Source organism: Saimiri boliviensis, chromosome 12 (genome assembly GCF_048565385.1).
Source record: "Saimiri boliviensis isolate mSaiBol1 chromosome 12, mSaiBol1.pri, whole genome shotgun sequence".
Classification (NCBI taxonomy): domain Eukaryota; kingdom Metazoa; phylum Chordata; class Mammalia; order Primates; family Cebidae; genus Saimiri; species Saimiri boliviensis.
Genome location: NC_133460.1, coordinates 48,672,085 through 48,694,735, shown reverse-complemented (window position 1 = coordinate 48,694,735; position 22,651 = coordinate 48,672,085). Strand labels below are relative to the sequence as shown.

The 22,651-nt window shown below is 47.1% G+C and overlaps 1 protein-coding gene across 2 annotated transcripts in view; it reads right to left on the bottom strand.

Moving 5' to 3' along the window:
- HK1 (hexokinase 1) overlaps nt 1-22,651 on the bottom strand; it is an 87,027-nt gene that overhangs the window by 39,966 nt on the left and 24,410 nt on the right. For both annotated transcript variants that reach the window (XM_074382345.1, XM_003928651.4), the window contains exons 2-4: nt 20,039-20,201; nt 9,700-9,848; nt 2,593-2,712 (exon numbers count right to left, since the gene is read on the bottom strand). In XM_074382345.1, coding sequence (XP_074238446.1) covers nt 2,593-2,712; nt 9,700-9,848; nt 20,039-20,201 — 432 coding nt within the window. The remainder of the gene's footprint in view (nt 1-2,592; nt 2,713-9,699; nt 9,849-20,038; nt 20,202-22,651) is intronic.

The following is a 22,651-nucleotide window of genomic DNA, read 5'->3' as shown; positions in this document are numbered from 1 at the left end:
ACTGCAGTCCAGCCTGGTGACAGAGCAAGATTCTGTCTCAGAAAAAAGAAAAAAAAAAAAAAAAAGCCAAGGCAAACCTTTACTGACAACAGGCCTTGCAAAAGGGTTTGGGAAGGACACGCTGCAGGCCGAACTGATCTGAACACCTTGGAGGGGTGTTCTCAGATACTAGAACCAGAGCGGGAGTCCACATATGGCCACAGTTTCCTGAAAGCATAACAGGTCAGACTGAACATCTCCAATCATTTAGACATGTTGGAGGGTGGAGTGGAAGGGAGGTGGGGCCTGGGACCTGGTCCAAGACCTGCCATTAATAAGCCCTGTGACCCTGGGGAGACGTCTGCGCTCATCTTAGCCTGCTAGGCTCTCAAGCTCCTTCTTACTGATTCCACAAATTATACAGATGTAAGGGTTCCAGCCACAGGAAGCAGTGCCCAAGAAAGGATGCTTACCATAAGGCATAAAGGGACCCAGGGGTGCTACCTGCAAGTGCAGAAGGTGCCCTGAGCCCAAATGCTACTATCTTGTAGCAAAGTAGACCAGTTACGAGCATGGGAACTGCCGCTTCCTGGCTAAGTGACCTTGGACAGGTTCTTAACCCCTCAAAGACTCAGTTTCCTCATCTATAAAGTAGGAATCATAAGCACTTAACTCAGAGATGCTTGAAGATTATGTGTAGTACCTGTGAAGTATGTATTAGAACAGAGCCTGGCCAGGTGCGGTGGCTCACACCTGTAATCCCAGCATTTTGAGAGGCCAAGATGGGCAGATCATCTGAGGTCAGGAGTTCAAGATTAGCCTGATCAACATGGTGAAACCTCGTATTTACCAAAAATACAAAAATTAGCCGGACATGGTGGCAGGTGCCTGTAATCCCAGCTACTAGGGAAGCTGAGGCAGGAGACTCGGTTGAACCCAGGAGACAGAGGTTGCAGCGAACCAAGATTGCACCATTGCACTCTAGCCTGGGCGACAAGATGGGCCCTCAATAGTTATATATCAGAATTCTTTTTTTTTCTTGTTTTTAAGACAGGGTCTCATTCTGTCCCCCAGGCTGGAGTGCAGTGACACAATCATGGCTCACAGCCGCCTCAATCTCCCAAGCTTCTCCTACCTTAGCTTCCCACATCACTGGGACTACAGGCACGTGTCACCACACACAGCCAATTTTTTGTATAGATTGCCCAGGCTGGTCTTGAACTCCTGGGCTCAAGTGATCCTTCTGTTTCAGCCTCCCAAAGTGCTGGGATTATCACAGCACCCAATCCCAGAATTCATACTATTAGAAGTTTATTCAGGGGTGGTTTGGGTGTGGGGTGTGTATGTGTTTCTATCTCTCCGTGTAAAAAAAAGAAGGCGGCTGCTTGTATTCATTTTGTATTTCTGCAGTGCTGAGGTTCAGTGTTATCATACAGAAGGTCTGAGTCCATCCTTGCTGAATAAATGAATAAACAAATAGATGACCAACAGAAAGTTGGGTACAACAAGTCACCTCGGAGGTCACCAAGGGCATCTCTGGGGCTGGAGCCACTGACCCAGGAGAGGCAGCCCTGGCACCTGAGGGACAGGGCCCAGAGCATATTTGCGGTAACCAGGGCAGCTTCCAGACAAACATCACACACCATGCAATTCTGGCAAATAACTTTCCCACCTCTCTCCACCATCTTTAAACCTATTTTATTTTCCTTTGCTTACTTAAGATTAATAAAATGGTTCTGTCCACCTGGTAGCCAAAAATACCATGATTTGTCTCCAAAAATACATAAATAACTAAAGTAACTGAAAAAGTAAACATTATCTCGTGGTATCACACTAACTTCTGCAAACATTTCTTTAAAAATAGCAGACATGGGCCGGGCACAGTGGCTCAAGCCTGTAATCCCAGCACTTTGGGAGGCCGAGGCGGGTGGATCACAAGGTCAAGAGATCGAGACCATCCTGGTCAACATGGTGAAACCCCGTCTCTACTAAAAATACAAAAAATTAGCTGGGCATGGTGGCGCGTGCCTGTAATCCCAGCTACTCAGGAGGCTGAGGCCGGAGAATTGCCTGAACCCAGGAGGCGGAGGTTGCGGTGAGCCGAGATCGTGCCATTGCACTCCAGCCTGGGTGACAAGAGCGAAACTCCATCTCAAAAAAAAAAAAAAAAAAAAAAATAGCAGACATGGGCCGGGCGCGGTGGCTCAAGCCTGTAATCCCAGCACTTTGGGAGGCCGAGGTGGGTGGATCACGAGGTCAAGAGATTGAGACCAACCTAGTCAACATGGTGAAACCTTGTCTCTACTAAAAATACAAAAAAAAATTAGCTGGGCATGGTGGCGCGTGCCTGTAATCCCAGCTACTCAGGAAGCTGAGGCAGGAGAATTGCCTGAACCCAGGAGGCGGAGGTTGCGGTGAGCCGAGATCGCGCCATTGCACTCCAGCCTGGGTAACAAGAGCGAAACTCCATCTCAAAAAAAAAAAAACAAAAAAAAAAAAACCAGACACGCAAGCCATTCTGCAAGCAAAAGGGAAAAGCTGTGGAGAAAAGGGCTTGTTAGCTTTTCCAACCCGGGGCATCTGCAGAGCCCAATAATCCCAGAGCATCCTTACCTCATCTATTTTGGATTGTTGGCAAGGAAAAGAAAATGTGAATCCCACAGGTAACTTCTTGTCCTTGATCTTCTTTTTCTCCATGAAATCTCCCAGGCACTCAGCAACATGATCAAAAAGCTAGAAGAAGCATGAGAGAGCAGTCAGGGAGGGCCAAAGCAGGCTTAGCGTTTCACAGGAAAATATAAACGATTCCCTCCCACACAGACAGAAAGGTGTTTGTACTCATGGGACCTGGTGGCCCTGTCTGACAAGCCATGCTGTATGTGAATGCAGAGAGGAGTCACTTTTCAAAAGCTGCCCTGTGGGCAAGTACAGCTCTTAGGGAGCAATTCAAAGCCTTCAAACAGAACTGGCCTCTCAGTGGTCACTAATATGCAACATCTGGGTACTGAGAAAAATGGAAAAATAACAGAAAATCAGCTATGTCTCCGTAACACACAGGTCACGGGTCTCCACCAGCCACTCATGTGAAGTGGCCTTCCCGCCCCTCCTGATGCCACACAATCTGAAAATTTCAGAAATTCTGAGGGCAATTCCACAGCCTCTAGCCCACTGGAGTGACTTAACAATTCAGACTGCCTTAATTTTATCTTTTACAGAAGTATCTTATGCATACTCCAAAAAGTACACATATCCTAAGTGTAGAGTTCACTGGGTTCTCACAAGCTGCAGCTATCTGTGTAGCCAGCACCCAGATGGAGAAACACCTGTAAGATGCCCCCTTCTGACCCTGCAGTCCCTACCACTACCACCCAGCACAAGGGCAATTGCCAGCCGTCCTGACGTCTGTCACCCTCAATTATATCTGCCTGTTTGTCTAGCGTGTCTAAAGGGAAACGAGACCATGTGTGCTCTTTGGCATCTGTGTTCTTTCATTCGACATTACGTGGATGACAGTTGTCCACAGAGTTGAGAGTCTTTGCCAACTGTTCATTCTCATTGCTGCGCAGTATTCCTTGGTATGAACATACCTCAATTTATCTACTGCACTGTAACTTAAGCTTGCCTGTTCTATAACACATTATCTATGACTTACCAGGTGCACACGTATCTTAGGAATCTGCCAGAAAGAGCCTGGAACACCGGTTCCCTAGCTTCCATATGAATACTGCCCATGATGAGAGGCTCACCACCTCTAAGGAAATCTTTTTGGATCTCTCTAATAATTTCCTTCATCTCTAAAATATAACCAGGCCGGGCCGGGCGCGGTGGCTCAAGCCTGTAATCCCAGCACTTTGGGAGGCCAAGGCGGGCAGATCACAAGGTCAAGAGATCGAGACTATCCTGGTCAACATGGTGAAACCCCGTCTCTACTAAAAATACAAAAAATTAGCTGGGCATGGTGGCACGTGCCTGTAATCCCAGCTACCCAGGAGGCTGAGGCAGGAGAATTGCCTGAACCCAGGAGGCGGAGGTTGTGGTGAGCCGAGATTGCACCATTGCACTCCAGCCTGGGTAACAAAAGCGAAACTCCATCTCAAAAAAAAAAAAAAAAAAAAAATATATATATATATATATATATATATATACAGGCCAGGCATGATGACTGACATCTGTAGTCCCAACTCTTTGGGAGGCCAAGACAGGAGGATCACTTGAGCCTAGGAGTTTGACACCAGCCTGGGCAACATAGTGAGACCTCATCTGTACAAAAAGCTTAAAAATTAGACAGGCATGGTGGCACATGCCTGTAGTCCTAGCTACTTGGGAGGCTGAGGTGGGAGAATCCCCTGAGCCCAGGAGGTCAAGGCTGCAGTGAGCTACGATGACATCACTGCAATCCAGCCTGGGCAGTAGAATGAGACCCTGTCTCAAAATACAACCAGAACAGAAGATAATATTCTATGTGCGTTCTAACCAGAGGAGTAGTTAGCAGAACTAAAAACCCCCCTTTCTTATCTCTCTGCCTCTAGTAATCCAACCTGAGCATATATATACACATTTAGCAGCCTTGCCACAGTCTAGCTAACCCCTTGTCTCTTTCACATGACTCTCATGACACTAGACCTCCCTTGCACATGGGAGTGACACAGCTATGGAGTTTTTTGGAATCCAGAAGAAGGCTGCCTTAGAAGAGCCAAACCATAGTCACGTGAAGTGGCCCTACCCCGAACTCCCAGACAAGGCCATCTGCCTAAAGCTTTACTTGCAGGGCCTCATGAGGGGGCCAGAAGTCATTACTGCTGTTCCCATCGTTCCCCAGATCCCCCCAAAGCCAGCTCTAAAGGCAGACTTTGTTGCCAGAGTAAAAGAAAACCTGGTCAATTTCAATGTAGGATTCTTCTACCTGAGTCACTATTACTCAGGCCACAGAGCAGCAGCTGGCATCTTAGGCTCAGTTGACACATGACCCTCCCTGGAGAAGCCGGCTAAGCTTCCTGCGACCTACATTGCAGACTGATGTAAACTCATTACTAAGTTGGTCCTCACGCCCCATGCCATCTGTACTCAGAGGCTCCAGACTCTCCTGCAGCCTCAGGAAAGAAGGCTGGGTGGAGGGAAGGCTACCTCAGGAAGGGGTAGGGAGGAGCCTGGGAGAACTCAGCCTGCAGAAATGGATTCCCGTGAATGGGGCCTGTCACCAGCTCCCGGATCCAGGCCAAACACAACTCCCCAGAGTGCTCCATTGAGAAGGAAAGCCCGTTTCTGTGGAGTGCTAGTGATCCAGGGTGACAAGCCTGCCCAAAGAAGCAGGAAGCTACCCCCCACGGCTAAGCTATCTCTGCAATCAGCTATGAAGAAAAGTTACCTAACCGCTCTGAACTCAAAGCTTCAGTGTCTTAAAAAACATTATTTTCTCTTCTTTCCTGACAACATACTCTTTATTTGAAAAATACACAGACTATGGCCAGGCACAGTGGCTCACATCTATAATCCAGCACTTTGGGAGGCTGAAGTGGGAGGATTGCTTCAGTCCAGGAATTTGAGATCTGTCTGGGCAACCTGGCAAGACCACATCTTTAAAAAAAAAAATTTTTTTTTAAATAATTTAAAATAAAAATAAAGACAGTCACTCTGATTAAAGATGGCAAGTAATGGCCAATACAAAAACTTAAACATTTATTATTCAAAATTCCCAAAACAAAATAAGTAATATTTTTTAAATGTTGCATTTGTGCTTCTGAATTTATTAAAGCTTAAAAGTACTCTTGGCCAGGCACGGTAGCTCACACCTCTAATCTCAGCACTTTGGGAGGCCAAGGCAGACAGATCATCTGAGGTCAGGAGTTCGAAACCAGCCTGGCCAACATGGTAAAACCCCGTCTCTACTAAAAATACAAAAATCAGCTGGGTATGGTGTCACGTGCCTGTAATCCCAGCTACTCGAGACGCTAAGACAGGAGAATCAGTTGAACCCGGAAGGTAGAGGTTGTAGTGGGCAGAGGTTGTAGTGAGCCATGATCAACAGAGCAAGACTGTATCAAAAAAAAAAAAAAAGTGCTCTGAGACTTTTGAGATTGTGTGTGTGTATCTCTCTGTGTGTGTGTATCTCTGTGTGTGTGTGTATCTCTGTGTGTGTGTGTGTATGTTTGGGTGTGTGTAGAGAAAGGAAGAGAGACAGTAATAAAGGAAACTGTAGTTAACTGGAGAATCTAGATGATAATACACAGCAGCCCTTTGTGCTTATCTTAAAAATTTCCTGTAAGTTTAATATTATTTCAAATAAGAAGTTTAAAAATCTTGCATGCCTGTAATACTAGCTACTTGGGAGGCTGAGGTAGTAGGATCACTTGAGCCCAGGAGTTCAAGGCCACCCTAGGCAAAATAGTAAGATGACATTTCTTAAAAAAAAAAAGTTCAAAAGTACTTGTAAATTTATTTTTAAATTCCCACATATTGCAAAAGATAAGAATCTGCTATGATCACAACCCCAAGAATTTATTACTGTTCATAATCTGTGAGTCTAAGTTGCTTCATAGACAAAATGAGGACCCAGTTTTACCAGAATATTCTATAGGTCAATAAGAGATCTCCAAAAAGCATTGGACCACTCAGCTAGGCACAGTGGTTCATGCCTGTAATCCCAGCACTTTGGGAGGCCAAAGCAGGAGGATCACATGAGCCCAGGATTTCAAGACTAGTCTGGGCAGCATAATGTGACCTCATCTTCATTAAAAATACAAAAAATTAGCTAGGCACAATTGCACGTGCCTGTAGTTCCAGCTACATGGGAGGCTGAGATGCAAGAAAATCCCTCGAGTCCAACAGTTCCAGGCTGCAGTGAGCCGTGATTGTACCACTGCACTCCAGCCTGGGCAACAGAACAAAGCCCTATGTCAAAGAAAAAGAAGGTATCCACCTAATACTTATTTCTAACCTAACACCAGACTTCTGGAGGAGGTTCCCATTTCATCCATTTTTCATTTTCCAACCCTCTCCCCTCATCCCCGAGACTGTTCTCCTTGCCTACTGCCCTCCTGCTCTCTCACCAATCATAAAATTGAAATAACCAAATAAAGAAAAAGACACAACCCAGCCTAGGAACTCGAAGTTGCTGAAACTGTTTATCATCTGGAGCCATATTGCCTGGGTTCAAATCCCAGTTCCATCACTTATGAGCTGTGTAACCCAAGAGGCTAGTTATTAAACAGCTGAGCCTCAATTCTCCTAACATGTGAAATGGCAAAAATAATATCTACCCCCTAGGGTTGCTGTGATGAGTGAGTTAATACATAAAGTGCTCGTTTCTATGACTTGTGCATAACAAGCACCAGATAAGAATTTGCTATAATGATACTACATTATCATCATTATTGCCATCACCCTCTTTGCAGACTGCTTAAAAAGAACAGAAGGGCCGGGTGCCATAGCTCACGCCTATAATCCCAGCACTTTGGGAGGCCGAGGTGGGCAGATCACCTGAGGTCAGGAGTTAGAGACCAGCCTGGCCAACATGGTAAAACTCCGTCTCTACTAAAAATACAAAAATTAGCCAGGCATGGTGGTGGGCGCCTGTAATCCCAGCTACCTGGGAGGCTAAGGTAGAAGGAAAATTGCTTGAACCTGGGAGCTGGAGGTTGCAGTGAGCCGACATCTCATTACTGTACTCCAACCTGGGTGACAGAGTGAGACCCGGTCTCAGAAAAAAAAAAAAAAAAAGCAGAGGAAGAAACAGAGACAGCAGGAAATGAAGTGATTCTAGGACTGAGAAGAGAGGAAGATGAGGACAGAGACTGGGAGAGACAAAGGGGGCAGAGGTAAGAAGGTGAGGGCACTCCCTTAATTAACAAACCTTGCTCCTAAAAAGTCAAGCCAAAACACACAGGGAATGTTTGCAGCACAGGGTGAGTTTCAGTGGTGAAAGTGCCAGGCTTAGGTGGCTCAACCTAAGGGCCATGAGAAACAGCGAGTGATAGGCCAGTGTGTGTTCCAAACAGAAAGTACAGGATGCCAAATCCTGGGCTGCCAGCCATCTGTGAAGAGGAGCAACGCAGCAGCCAAATGGGCATGGTCAAGAGACCTACCAGCTGGCAGCCTTTGTGCAGGCACCAGATGGATGGGCCGGTCTCTGCAGCCCAGTGATGGAGAGGTAGCAGGGGAGCCTTTGGGCAGGGCCATCCAGTAGAGACTCACCCAGCTTTGGTGGCCTACCATATATAAACTGGCTCACCTGCTCTAGTGACAGTGTCACCTGTGATGCTCACTGTGACATAATCTGAAGGGCTCTGAACTCAAACCCCAAGGGAGCAGGTTAGCCAGGATTAGCCCTTGTCTCTTGGACAAAGAAAAGGCTTGGTGGCTTGCTCTAGGTCCTATCCACAGGAACTTAAGAACAAAGCAGAGTCAAGAGGAGAAGACTCCTGGGTCTCATCTCAAAGTCCACCCCAGAACAAACAGGTTCCCTGGAGATCTTAGTCATGAACCTTGCGGTGAGCACACCCTCCTTAAAGCAAACATTTGGCCAGCTCTGAGAACATATGCTGGACGGCAGCCATGACTCAGGAGGCGAGCCAGACTAAAGGAGCCAGAACGTCTACAGGAGAGAGGAGAAGTACACCCCTGCCCTACAACGGGCTTAGGGACCCAGATATGATTGAAAGCCTGCAGTAGAGGATACCTGAGCCCTGATCACAGGATCCTCAGTGAGCTATAGACCCACCACTCACCTCACCCAGACAGGAGTGGGCAGGTGGATAGGCCCTTTCTACTCATGCGCACAGCCCTTTGGGCAAGGAGGAACGGCAGCTGTTCCTGGGGTGCAGTGTGGGGAGCCCCAGTGGGAGAATGAAAAGAAGGGACGGTGATGTCCCTGCTTCCTCTGCTTTCTGTGCCAAGGGCTTGGACAATGCTGTTCTAAATCAGGTAATATGAAGCCACCAAATAGCTCATAGCTGTGAGCCCTCATTCCTGCCCAACAAGGCCACAGCCACACCCTACAAGGCCGGGGCCTCTGGTAAGTGGGTGAGGCCAATGACCAAAAGAAAGGGGCATTTTTGGCTGGGCATGGTGGCTCACGCCTGTAATCCCAGCACTTTGGGAGACCAAGGTGGGTGGATCACGAGGTCAGGAGCTTGAGACCAGTCTGACCGACATAGTAAAACCCCATCTTTACTAAAAATACAAAAAAATTAGCCAAGTGTGGTGATGTGTGCCTGTAATCCCAGCTACTCCAGAGGCTGAGGCAGAAGAATCACAAGAATCCGGGAGGCAGAGGTTGCAGTGAGCTGAGAGCATGCCATTGCACTCCAGCTTGGGCGACAGTGCTAGCCTCCGTCTCAAAAAAAAAAAAGAGTGGGGGAGCATTTTCACCTAGGGCTCTACTAAACCTGCACCGGGCAACTGACCCCAGGATCCACAGGGAATGAGTACATTTACCCAACAGAGCTGTGGAGTCTCCCTCCTCAAACCCAGACTCTGCAAGTCCAAGCAGCCCACTCCCACTGCACCAGTTTACCCAGATGGAGGGCCTCTGTTTAAGCACAGCCCCCACACAGGCTGCCACATCCTCCGCCCAGGAGTCCTTTTACATATGCATTTATGAGGGACTCTTTCCAGCAACCCTCTTCCAGGGGCTTGGAATGCCAGTGCTTTGAGGCCTAGTTCCTGGAGGTATCCCAGGGGATGCTGGCCCAATGGGGTGACCCAGAGGGAGCAAGGACCCACCTGGCTTCCACTGCCGTGCACGATGTTCTCTGGGATGTCATAAACCTCAGACTCCATGTGAACATTCTGGTTTTTCTCATGATTCACTTGCACCCGCAGAATTCGAAAGGAAGACCCACCAAGATCCAGGGCAATGAAATCTCCCTTTTCTGTTTAGGGAGACAACAGGTATCACATCAGATTCAGATGTAAGATGAAGCCACATACCATGCCCGCCTTCCTGGCAGGGCCTAGGCCCTGTCTGCCTCCCCCTGTCACATGCTGTTATCAGCCAGAAAGCAGCAGTCACACAAACTTCATCCAACCACTGCCATATACGCAGAGTAGGCAAGAGAAACCCTATCCTAGTCCTTAGACTAGGAGTCCTTTGACAGAAATAGCTTCAAGCAATCCCAGTCTCTTACTTCTGACTACAGGGGAATTGAAGTACTGAATTAAGTATAAATTCCCACCCCATGTTTCTCGTCTCTTAATCTATTGCTGAAATTTAAAAAATCCCACAGCATTTCAACTCAGAGAAAGCCCTACATCTGAGGTCCACCCAGTGCCCTCCATGTCAGCTCTGACATCGATTACTCCAGGGCTCCACTTACTCCACGGGGTTGTATTTATTGTCGTAAAATACGCATAGCATAAAATTCACCACTGCAACCATTTTTAGATGTGTACTATTTAGTAGCGTTAAGCACATTCACAATGTTCTGCAACCATCACCACTATTTTCAAAATGTTTTCACCACCCCAACATAAACTCTAGAACTATTAAGCAATAACTCCCATTTCCCATCACCTTCAGTCCCCAGTAACCACGATTCTATGCTCTGTCTCTATGAACTTGTTTATTCTGGATAATTCATACAAGAAGAATCACACAGTATTTGTCCATCTGTGACCGGCTTATTCCTTTTAGCATAATGTTTTCAAGGTTCATCCATATTCTAAGAACTCTACTTTTTTTTTTTTTTTTTTTTTTTTAATTAATAGAGAAAGAGTCTTGCTCTGTCACCTGGGCTACAGTACAGTGGTGTGATCAAAGCTCACTGCAGTCTCAAGCTCGTGATCCTCCCACTTTAGCCTCTCAAGTAGCTGGGTCTACAGGCAGGTATGAGCCACCCTGTCCCCAACAGAATTTCATCCTTTTTTTTTGAGAAAGAGCTTTTTTTTTTTTTTTTTTTTTTTTTTTTTTTTTTTTTTTTTTTGAGATGGAGTTTCGCTCTTGTTACCCAGGCTGGAGTGCAATGGCGCGATCTCGGCTCACCGCAACCTCCGCCTCCTGGGCTCAGGCAATTCTCCTGCCTCAGCCTCCTGAGTAGCTGGGATTATAGGCACGCGCCACCATGCCCAGCTAATTTTTTGTATTTTTAGTAGAGACGGGGTTTCACCATGTTGACCAGGTTGGTCTCGATCTCCCGACCTCGTGATCCACCCGCCTCGGCCTCCCAAAGTGCTGGGATTACAGGCTTGAGCCACCGCGCCCGGCCATTGATTAACCCATTTAAAGTATACAATTCAACGGTTTTTAGTGTATTCTGAGTTATGCAACCACTACCACAGCCAATTTTAGAAAATTTTCATTATTTCAAAAAGAAATCCTGTACCCTTTAACTATCACCTCCCAAGCCCCTCATGCTCCTCCAGCCTCAGGCAATCACTAATCTATTTTCTGTTGCTATAGATTTACCTATTCTGGACATTTCACATCAATGAAATCATATAGTGGCTGGGCGAGGTGGCTCACGCCTGTAATCCCAGGACTTTGGGAGGCTGAGGCGGGTAGATCACTTGAGCTCAGGAGTTTGAGACCAACCTGGGCAACACCGCAAAACCCTGTCTCTACCAAAAATACAAAAAAAGATTAGACAGGCATGGTGGTGTGCGCCTGTAATCCCAGCTACTCAGAGACTGAGGTAGGAGAATCACTTGAGCCCTGGGGGCACTGAGGATACAGTGAGCTGAAATAACGCCACTGCACTCCAGCCTGGGCAACAGAGTGAGATCCTGTCTCAAAAAACCAAAGAAGAAAAGAAATCATACAGTATATGACCTTGTATGACTGGCTAATTTCAATCAAATGTTTAGCAAACAGGGCCGGGCGCGGTGGCTCAAGCCTGTAATCCCAGCACTTTGGGAGGCCGAGGCAAGCGAATCACAAGGTCAAGAGATCGAGACCATCCTGGTCAACATGGTGAAACCCCGTCTCTACTAAGAATACAAAAAATTAGCTGGGCATAGTGGTACGTGCCTGTAATCCCAGCTACTCAGGAGGCTGAGGCAGAAGAACTGCCTGAACCCAGGGGACAGAGGTTGCGGTGAGCCGAGATCGCGCCACTGCACTCCAGCCTGGGTAACAAGAGCGAAACTCCGTCTCACAAAAAAAAAAAAAAAAAAAGTTTAGCAAAAATGTTTTTAAGGTTCATCATGTTATAGTGCATATCAGATTTTATCCCTTTTAATGGCTGCCTGTTACACTCTATGGATACAACACATTTTATTTATTCATTTGTCTATTGATAGACATTTGGTTTGTTTCCACCTTTTGGCTATTATGAACAACACTACTATGAATATTTGTGCCCAAGTTTTTGTGAGGACATGTTTCCATTTCTCTTGGGTATATAGCTAGGACTAAAATCACCATCAAATTGTTACCCATGTTGAACTTTTCAAGGAATTACCACCCTTCTTCAAAGCAGCTGCACCATTTTACATTCCTACCAGTAATGTATGAAGTTTCAAATTCTCTGTGTCTTCAACAGTTATTACAGTCTGACTTTTTATCAATTTGCATTTCTCTGATGACTAATGATGTTAAGTACATTTCTATGTGCTTATTGGACATTTGGAGAAATGTCTATTCAGATCCTTTGTCCATTTGAAACACTTGGCTTGTCTTTTTTTTTTTTTTTTTGAGATGGAGTCTTGCTCTGTAGCCCAGGCTGGAGTTCAGTGGTGAGATCTGAGCTCACTGCAACCTTGGCTCCCAGGTTCAAGTGATTCTCCTGCCTCAGCCTCTTGAGTAGCTAGGATTACAGGTGTGCACTACCACGTCTGGTTAATGTTTGTATTTTTAGTAGAAATGGTTTATTACCATGTTGGTCAGGCTGGTTTCGAACTCCTGACCTCATGATCCACCCACCTTAGCTCCCAAAATGTTGGGATTACAGGTGTGAGCCACCACTCCTGGCTTTGTCTTTTACGCGTTGAGTTGTAAACGTTCTTTTTATGGGCCAGGCACGGTGGCTCACACCTGTAATCCGAACACTGGGAGACTGAGGCAGGCAGATCACAACGTCAGGAGATCAAGACCATCTGGGCAAATATGGTGAAACCCTGTCTCTACTAAAATACAAAAAAAAAAATATTAGCTGGGCATGGTGGCACTCGCCTGTAGTCCCAGCTACTCAGGAGGCTGAGGCAGGAGAATTGCTTGAACCCAGGAGGCAGAGGTTGCAGTGAGCCGAGATTGCGCCACTGCACTACAACCTGGGCAACAGTGCATGACTCCGTCTCAAAAAAAAAAGAGAAATTCTTTTTATGTTCTAGATATAAATCATTTATCAGACATATGACTGGCAAATATTTTCTTCCATTCTGTGATTGTCTTTCTGTATTTTTGTTTGTTTGTTTTTCTGAGATGGAGTCTCACTCTGTTGCCCAGGCTGGAGTGCAGTGGTGCAATCTTGGCTCACCACCTCTGCCTCCCAGGTTCAAGCAATTCTTCTGCCTCAGTCTACCCAGTAGCTGGGACTACAGGCATGTGCCACCATGCCCAGCTAAGTTTTCTATTTTTTTTTAAGTAGAGATGGGATTTCACTACACTGGCCAGGCTGATCTCAAACTCCTGACTTTGTGATCCACCCACCTCAGCCTCCCAAAGTGCTGGGATTACAGGTGTGAGCCACTGCACCCCGCCTATCAGTCCCTTTTACCTCAAGTTGGCTCTGATTCAGGGCTGTCGTGTCCAGTCACCTCCTTGCAGAGACTGGAGTTGCAGCCTGCGTGCTTACCCACATCTTGTGTGGCTAGCTCAGGGGCAGAGGTGAGACAGCCTGCCTTGGTTTGCCCCTTTTCTCTGCCTCCTCCTCCTGTAATATCACAGAGATGTCAGTGAATCCTGAAAACCTCCGCTTCCTGCAGGGGCTCAGCATACACAATTAGGCCTGCTGGGTGGGGTCCCTGGACTGGCTCCTTTAGTTAGGAAAGACTTTCCCAAGGAATTCTTACAAAGCCAGTTATTAAATCACAATACTGATGAGGATGATGATGACCCACCGGAACTCATGGTGGTTTGCAGTTTTCTGAAGACTTTCATTTGATCCTGGTGACAGCCTGGTGAGGCAGGTGGGACAGGGAATACTGTGGCCCTTTTACACATGAGGAAATAGAAGCTCAGAAGTTAAGTGGCTTCTCCAAGGTCACACAGGTCAGGAGTGGCAAACTCAGAAACTGATTCAGTGTTCTAGATTTTTATTTCCTTTTTTCTTTGGCTACAAGTTCTGCAGTAATAGGTTTCTTCCCAACTTCCTCTTTCGATCTTTGGTCTCAAACCTTCCTTCCTGCTACTGGGGCCTCCTACTTGTGACCTCTGCTCACATTTCCCATTTCCACTGAAGCTGGGAGAACCGCTCTTCAAGAGAAGGCTCATTAAGCAAAACATCCAAAGGGCCACTGGCAATTCTCCACTTTCTAATGACAGCCATTATTACCAGCAAATAATGGAAAACAAACACAGGACAGATGTGTCTGAGTCCCAGCCTGTGCTGGAATACAGGGCAAGCAAAAACTCTGCCTGCAGGAAATGCCTGCCTGAGTCCAGCTCAATGAATTGACTTTTTTTTTTTTTTTTTTTTTTTTGAGACGGAGTCTCTGTCACCTGGGCTGGAGTGCAGAGGAACTATCTCGGCTCACTGCAACTTCTGTCTCCTGGGTTCAAAGTGATTCTAGAGCCTCAGCCTCCCAGGTGCTAAGATTACAGGCACCTGTCACCATGCCCAGCTAATTTTTGTATTTTTTGTAGAGGTGGGGCCTCGCCATATTGGCTAGGCCGATCTTGAATTCCTGACCTCAGGTGATCCGCCCACCTCAGCCTCCCACAGTACTGGGATTACAGGCGTGAGCCACCATGCCCAGCCTCAGTGAATTAATTCTGTACATGAGATACAAAGGCATTCTTGACCATCTACAATCCAGCTACCTGATGGGAACTCCACGCCTTCATCAAAAACCTGACAGGAACACGAGACACTCAGGAGGTTTCACAAATGGAGAGGAATATCTGAGATAACCTAACAATCTTTCCATATAAGAAAACTAAGACAGGCCGGGTGCAGTGGCTCGCGCCTGTAGTCCCAATACTTTGGGAGGCCGAGGCAGGTGGATCATGAGGTGAAGAGATCGAGACCATTCTGGCCAACATGGGAAAACCCTGTCTCTACTAAATATATAAAAATTAGCTGGGCATGGTGGTACATGCCTGTAGTCCCAGCTACTTGGGAGGCTGAGGCAGGAGAATCTCTTGAACCCAGGAGGCGGAGGTTGCAGTGAGCCAAGATCGCACCACCGTACTCAAGCGACAGAGACTCCGTCTCAAAAAAAAAAAAGAAAGAAAACTTAGCCCAAATGCTGCTAGAAGAGAAGGTAAATATTTTTCTTCTGTTGACTGGAAAGTAGTACTATGAATATTTAGGGTACCAAAATAACCATGACTATACTGTAAATGGCTCTGTTTTGCGTGAAAAAAAAAAATAAAAAGATAATGGCACATTCAAGCTTCTAGCAAATATTTTTTTTACTTCTCCTTTGGGTGAAAACTTCTCTTTTGGGTAAAGACTGTGCTAGAAACAACAAAGCCGAAACCAAGAAATATCCAATGCAATGCTACTTAGCCTCCAAAAGCTTACATGCTAATTAGCACATATATTTATCCTTAGAGATAAATGAGAAAAGGAGAAAAAAAGGGACATTTCGAGAATAGAGGAGGCTGGACATAGAGAGACAGCAGTTCCCAAGAGACTGGGTAGTGAGGGAAACCAAAATATTTCACCCCAAAATATGGCTGCCTGGTATGATGAGTATTTTGAACTAAAGGCCCTTAAAGATCAACAGATTCTGGAAGACCTTTTTCTCCTATCTACATAAAAACCCCACAGACCCTCCAAGGAGAACTCTGCCCTTACCCTCCCTGTTATCTCATTATCTACTGCAGAAAAGAAGGCTGAAGAATGTGACCACACCTGAATAGACCTTTTTAAAGGTCCATGGACCCTAGGCTGGGCGTGGTGGCTCACGCCTGTAATCCTAGCACTTTGGGAGTTCAAGGCTGGTGGATCACAAGGTTAGGAATTCCAGACCAGCTGAACTAACATGGTGAAACCCCATCTCTACTAAAAATACAAAAATTAGGCCTGGCGCGGTGGCTCAAGCCTGTAATCCCAGCACTTTGGGAGGCCGAGGCGAGTGGATCACGAGGTCAAGAGATCGAGACCGTCCTGGTCAATATGGTGAAACCCCGTCTCTACTAAAAATACAAAAAAAAAAAAAGTAGCTGGGCATGGTGGCACATGCCTGTAATCCGAGCTACTCAGGAGGCTGAGGCAGGAGAATTGCCTGAATCCAGGAGACGGAGGTTGCGGTGAGCCGAGATCGCGCCATTGCACTCCAGCCTGGGTAACAAGAGCTAAACTCTGTCTCAAAAAAAAAAAAAAAAAAAAATACAAAAATTAGATGGGTGTGGTGCTGGGCGCCTATAATCCCAGCTACTCAGGATGCTGAGGGAGGAGAACTGCTTGAACAGGGAGGCAGAGGTTGCAGTGAGCCGAGATTGCACCGCTGCACTCTAACCTGGGCAAGACAGCAAGGTATACTGTGCTAAGTGAAACTTGTCAAATAAATCCTCCTTTTAAAAACTGCCGGCCGGGCGCGGTGGCTCAAGCCTGTAATCCCAGCACTTTGGGAGGCCGAGGCGGGTGGATCACGAGGTCAAGAGATCGAGACCGTCCTGGTCAACATGATGAAACCCCGTCTCTACTAAAAATACAAAAAATTATCTGGTCATGGTGGCGGGTGCCTGTAATCCCAGCTACTCGGGAGGCTGAGGCAGGAGAATTGCCTGAACCCAGGAGGCGGAGGTTGCGGTGAGCCGAGATCGCGCCATTGCACTCCAGCCTGGGTAACAAGAGCAAAACTCTGTCTCAAAAAAACAAAAAACAAAAAACTGCCAAAAAAAAAAAAAAAGATATCTGTCTCCCATTCAATTTCCAAAGAGAACCGGTACTGGTTAATCTCTATTCCCTGACCCCTTCATTCTCCCCAGTAAACATTTATTATTCCCTGTCTCCTGCGTCCCCTTTGAAAAGAGGAAACATAAGTATCTGGGCCCCACTGGGATACTTGGGTCATCACTCTGTGATTCTCCCCCATGCATGTTAAATGTGCATGCCCTTTCTCCTATTAATCTGCCTTTTGTGAGTTGATTTTTCAGCAAACATTCAGAGGGCAAAGGGGAAGTTTTCCCTTGCCCCCTACAGTAGCTTTGAAGAGGGAATTCTATTTAACCAAATCACCAATGTTAAAAGGCTTCAGCCAGGCGTGGTGGCTCATACCTGTAATCCCAGCACTTTGGGAGGTAAAAAGATTACTTGAGTCTAGGAGTTCAAGATCAGCCTGGGCAACATAGCAAAACCCTACCTCTGCAAAATAACAAAAACAAAAAACCTCACTGCCTATAAAGAAGTGTTCAAAGGGGGAAAAAATTAATTTAAAATGGGCTGATAGGTATCAAAATGTATGTATCAGATATGTTTTCAGAAATGCTTCTGAAAAGTCAGTTGAATTCCAAAACTCTACATCTGGTCGACCAGGGTAGAGGGCAGTGAGAAAGGAAAGGCTTGCTTTCTTCCTTTGCCTTGGAAATCACATCACCACTCAGGCCTGTCTCCACCGTGGTGAGCGCCAATTTATCCCTCTGGGGTTTGGGATTACCACTAATTCTGTCGCTAATTACTACAGGTGAAGCAGTGATTAACATTACAAAAAGGGAACAGCACTATGGATTTACTATTAAGGAGACCCAAATTCTGTTTACTCCAGAGATCTCCAGATTCTTGGATGATAACAGAGCCAGGAGGCAGGGGGAGGTGAAGACGGAAGCTGGAGGCCTGCAGAACACAAAGGGGTAGGGAATGGACTGGGTGGGGCTGGGTATCCAAGTCCTTAGCATCAACAGCAATGTCTTTGCAGGGCTGTAGGGACCATTCCAAGGGCAGGGAATGGACTGGGTGGGGCTGGGTATCCAAGTCCTTAGCATCAACAGCAATGTCTTTGCAGGGCTGTAGGGACCATTCCAAGGGAAGTGTGGGTTCTGGGGCACATTAACTGAACCTACCCATAAATATTTGAAACGGGGGGTACCATTTCTATGAATCTCTAAGAGGGGGTGAAAAATAAATTTCACAAATGAGTATGGGTTCTGAGCCTTTTTTGGAGGAGCAGCCAATATGGCAAATTGCTAGATTTCTATTGCACTGGGATCACATTTTGGGACTCTCAATCCTGGAAATGGTTTGTGAAGTAGAGAGGGAGAGCACCCCTACTGACACAGGGCCCTGGAACACTGGCTGGCTTGAGAGCAGGGTTCAGGGGGAAGGAGGCGAAGTGTCTCCTCCTCCCCTGTGTCTGCCCTGGGCCAGTCACACAGGGCCAGGTGCCTTGCCAGGGATCAGGTATCCTTCTGAGCTCTTCTAAGCAAAGCCAAAGCAGGTGCTCTCCTGGGCGCTGCCCATACCCACTTCCCCACCCCCCTCTTATCTGAGCTGAAAGCAGTCAGAGCCATGCCTCTGCTACAGAGCTCTCCTCATCCTGGAAAGGTTCCAAGGCTCTTGGCTGTAGGTGACATCCATGGCTGGGAAAAAGCAAAAGTGAACTATAAGGGTCTTTCTTCGCCAGCCAGAGACAAGAGAACACACCAAGGGCAGACCACAGTCTAATCACTGATGGCCAGTATCTCTTTAGTAGTTCTTAAAAAGCTAAAAGTAGGTGCAAGTAATCAACACCTAAACAAAAGGACGGAGGTGAAGTAGGTTTTTAAACAGCCAAAAAAAATATCAGAGATATACATGCTAATATGTGAGCATGAAGTAGACCCCACCCATGGCCTCTTTAAACAGTACATGTCCTCTTTATCAATGTCCAAATCTCATTCAGGATAACTGCAGGCAGAGGGCAGAGGTCTTTCCTGCTGCAAGCAGTCTACTCCCACTTGCCCATCTTTCAAGACTGTCTGCTGCAACAGCTGCATCCATTTTGCAGGCTGCATACAAGATGCCCCAAATCGCTCCTTTATATAAGAGCCTCGAAAGCGGGAAAGAAATCCCAGGGGTGTGTGAAGGCTGTACTCACTGGGTGTGCACTCACAACCCAAAGAGAAACCCGACTTCCTCCTGCTCTCCTTCCGTCTGCTGCCTAGAGCAGGTGAGCCCCACCCTAGAGCACAGAACGCAGCTCACAGGGGATTCCTGTGAGGGCACCACACTGGGGTGAACACAGCACTTGCCTCTGCAAACCAGTAACTGTGGGTCCACCAGAGAGAACAGCTTCCACCGAGCAGGCCAGACTGCACCCTCCCAGTCTCCACTCAGCCAAGTGCAGGGGCTGATACCCCTCCTCTGGGGAGGAGATACAGACAATCCTCAGGGACCCGTGCCCCAAAGCCCCACTGCAGGGCATGAGCCACAGGAAGCAGAGCAAAAGGATAAAATTTTTCTTTCAGTTCTACCTCCCCTTTCTATTTCTTTGTTTTGGGGGCTGCCTCAATTCTGCATCTATGAAATCTGTCCAAACGGAGACTAGAATTGCCCCCTCTAAGTCTGAGACCCACCTGTCCACTAGGATTGCTATTATCTGGGGTAACAAGAGAGGGAAGCATTGATGTCCTGATGGAGTGATTTCCCTAAAATGAGCCTTTCATTTGTTCTGGAGCTCTTCATAGAACATGAAGACATAAGAGCAACCCACACAGCATCTGTGAGACTCATCAGCACTACACTTTCTAAAGTATCACAAGCCACTAGACAGTAAAGTGGATGAGAGCAGGTCAGCCTTGTCCAACCACGGTATCCCCAGTGCCTAGCATATGGTAGATACTCAGTAAACACATACTGGATGGATGGATGGATGGATGGATGGATGGATGAATGGATGGATGAATGGATCAGTGGATGAATGGGAGAAGTGACTGATGGAATGGTGAATGAATGAGCGAATGGATGAACAAATGAAGTTAGAAGGACGATATCACAGAGCATTCAGCCCTCAGAGTTCAACCTCTGGGTGAGAAACTTACCAGAACCATCAGGAATGGACCTTACAAATGTTGGCAACATCTTGACTGTGGCTGTTGGATTAAAATCCCGGGAGAGGCCATTCTTCATCTCCTTCTTGAAGCGAGTCATGATATCTACGAGAGTTTCATCAGAGAGCCGCATGGCATAGAGATACTTGTCAATCTGGGGGAAGATGAGAAGAAAGGAGAGTGATGTCGAGAGGGGGAAGACAGGGTAGGGTGAGGCACCCACCAGTCAATAGAGCCAGTTCCCACAGGCACAGGAACACGCACAATGGCATGTCGCACGGTGGAAGGTCATTCAACTGCCATCAACCATGTCATCCAGAGCTGGCTTGCAAATGCTCTGAGCCCGAGTTCCTGGCCTGTAAAATGAACCAGACATCTCTAAGATCCTTTCCAACTCTCAAATATTACATGGAAGCTGATCTTCAACGCCCAAGTACTTGATGGAGGCAGGTTTCCTCCAGTATCAGGAACACCTCAAGCCTCCTTCCCTCTGTGGGAAGTGGCTGGCTCACTCTCACCAGGATGAGAATGACAGAGAGGCTATGAACAAGGGCTCCGGAGCCAGCCAACTTAGTTCAATCCTAACAGCACAGGTTAACAGCTGTGTGAATTTCAGTTTCCTCAACTGAAAAACTGAGATGATAGATAAGACCTAACATACAGGATAAGTTCAAATGAGACAGAGAAGCACTTGGAACACAGTAAGTGCTCAATAAACATCAGCTATTATTATTAACATGAGACAGTAGTACTGGTAGGTGTCCTTGGACAACACTTCTAGAAAGGTAAAAGTGGTGGCCAAAGGGCTAGAACCTTTCCGAGAACACAGGGTGGCAGGCCCAGAGCACAGAAACCTTAAACCCAGCCTCAATGTATAGAGACAGCCCCCGGGTTCCCATACTGGGCCCGTGTCCTGGCACGTGTACCTCCAAGTCAAGCTACTCCCATCCTTCACCAGGCCTGACCCAACCTGTTCCTCTTCCTGGGTTCCCCATTCTCCTCAAGCTGCCCAGGCTTCTAACCTCAGGCACTCTGGGTTGTCACTGGCTGTTACTAGTTGTTCATCATTGATGGTATCTTCGCATTTATTTTCCCAAAAGGTACTCACTGGGCACCCACTATGTGCCTGGCATTAGGCTAGACACCTGTCCTGATGGCACTATCCCTGTGGAGCCCACCAAGGAAGGTCCTTTTGTTTCACCATCCATTCTTTCTGCTGCTCTATGTCCTGGATTGCTGATAACGGTCTACTATATCTTCAGTCTCTCCCTTTCAACCCATCTTCTACACTACTGCAACATTAGCTCTTAAAGTACAACCCTAATCAATTCATGCTCTACCCAAAGCCTTGCAATGCCTCCCATTCCCAAGGCACCTACCCTCTGCAGGTGTGGTTCCGAGCTCTCTGAACTCTGGCCAAACCACTTCTACCATTCCTGGTAGGTGCCCCAGGCTCTCCTCCTTCTGCCGTCACCTCTACCTGAAATGCCCTTCCTTTTCTTCCCAGCTCACCTAACCTTCAAGGTTCAGATCAATTGTCACTTCCTCCTGAAGATGTCCAAGTCCCTCACATTGGATTATCACCCCTCCTTCAGCACTGACCCCTAGGCAGGGTCTGGTCTGGATCCCAGCTTTCCGTGTGTCAACTTGACCTTCCCAATTTCTCGAATGGAGCCTTGCACACAGAAGGCTCCCGGTGGATAGAGAGACAGATTTATAGCCCCACAAGGCTGAAAAGACCTTGACACTTTTCTGTTTTTGAGACATAGTCTCTCTCTGTCACCCAGGCTAGAGTGCAATGATGTAATCTTGGCTCACTGCAACCTCCACCTCCCGGGTTCAAGCCATCCTCCTGCCTCAGCCTCCCAAGTAGCTGGGATTACAGGCACGCACCACCACTCCCTGCTAATTTTTGTAGTTTTAGTAGAGACAGGGTTTCACCATGTTGGCCAGGCTGGACTCGAACTCCTGACTTCAAGTGACCCACCCACCTAGGCCTCCCAAAGTGTCTGCCAACACCCTCTGAAGCCAGGGTTGATCCTTGCCCCCGCTCCCAATCACTAGCCCTACCACCTTTTTCCCCTCACGATAAAGCAGCTCAAAGAAAGGCAATCAGAAACCACCAAGAACCTGAAAGGAAATTGCCAGGAGAAACCAGGCCTGGTGGCTGATACCTGTCATCCCAGCACTTTGTGGGGCCGAGGCAGGAGAATCATTTGAGCCCAAGAGTTTGAGACCAGCCTGGGCAACAACCCCCGTCTCTACAAAAAAAAAAAAATTAGCTGGGCGTGGTGGCTCACACCTATAATCCAAACACTTTGGAGGCCAAGGTGGGCGGATCACCTGAGGTCGGGAGCTCAAGACCAGCCTGACCAACACGGTGAAACCCCATCTTTATAAAAATAAATAAATAAATAAAAATAAAAAATAGTGTAGTGTGGTGATGCTCACCTGTAGTCTTAGCTACTCGGGAGGCTGAGGCAAGAGGATCACTTGGGTCCAAGAGGGTGAGGCTACACTGAGCCATGATTGCACCACTTGCACTCCAGCCTAAGTGACAGAGTGAGACTGTCTCTAAAACAATTTTTTTAAATTGCCAAGAAG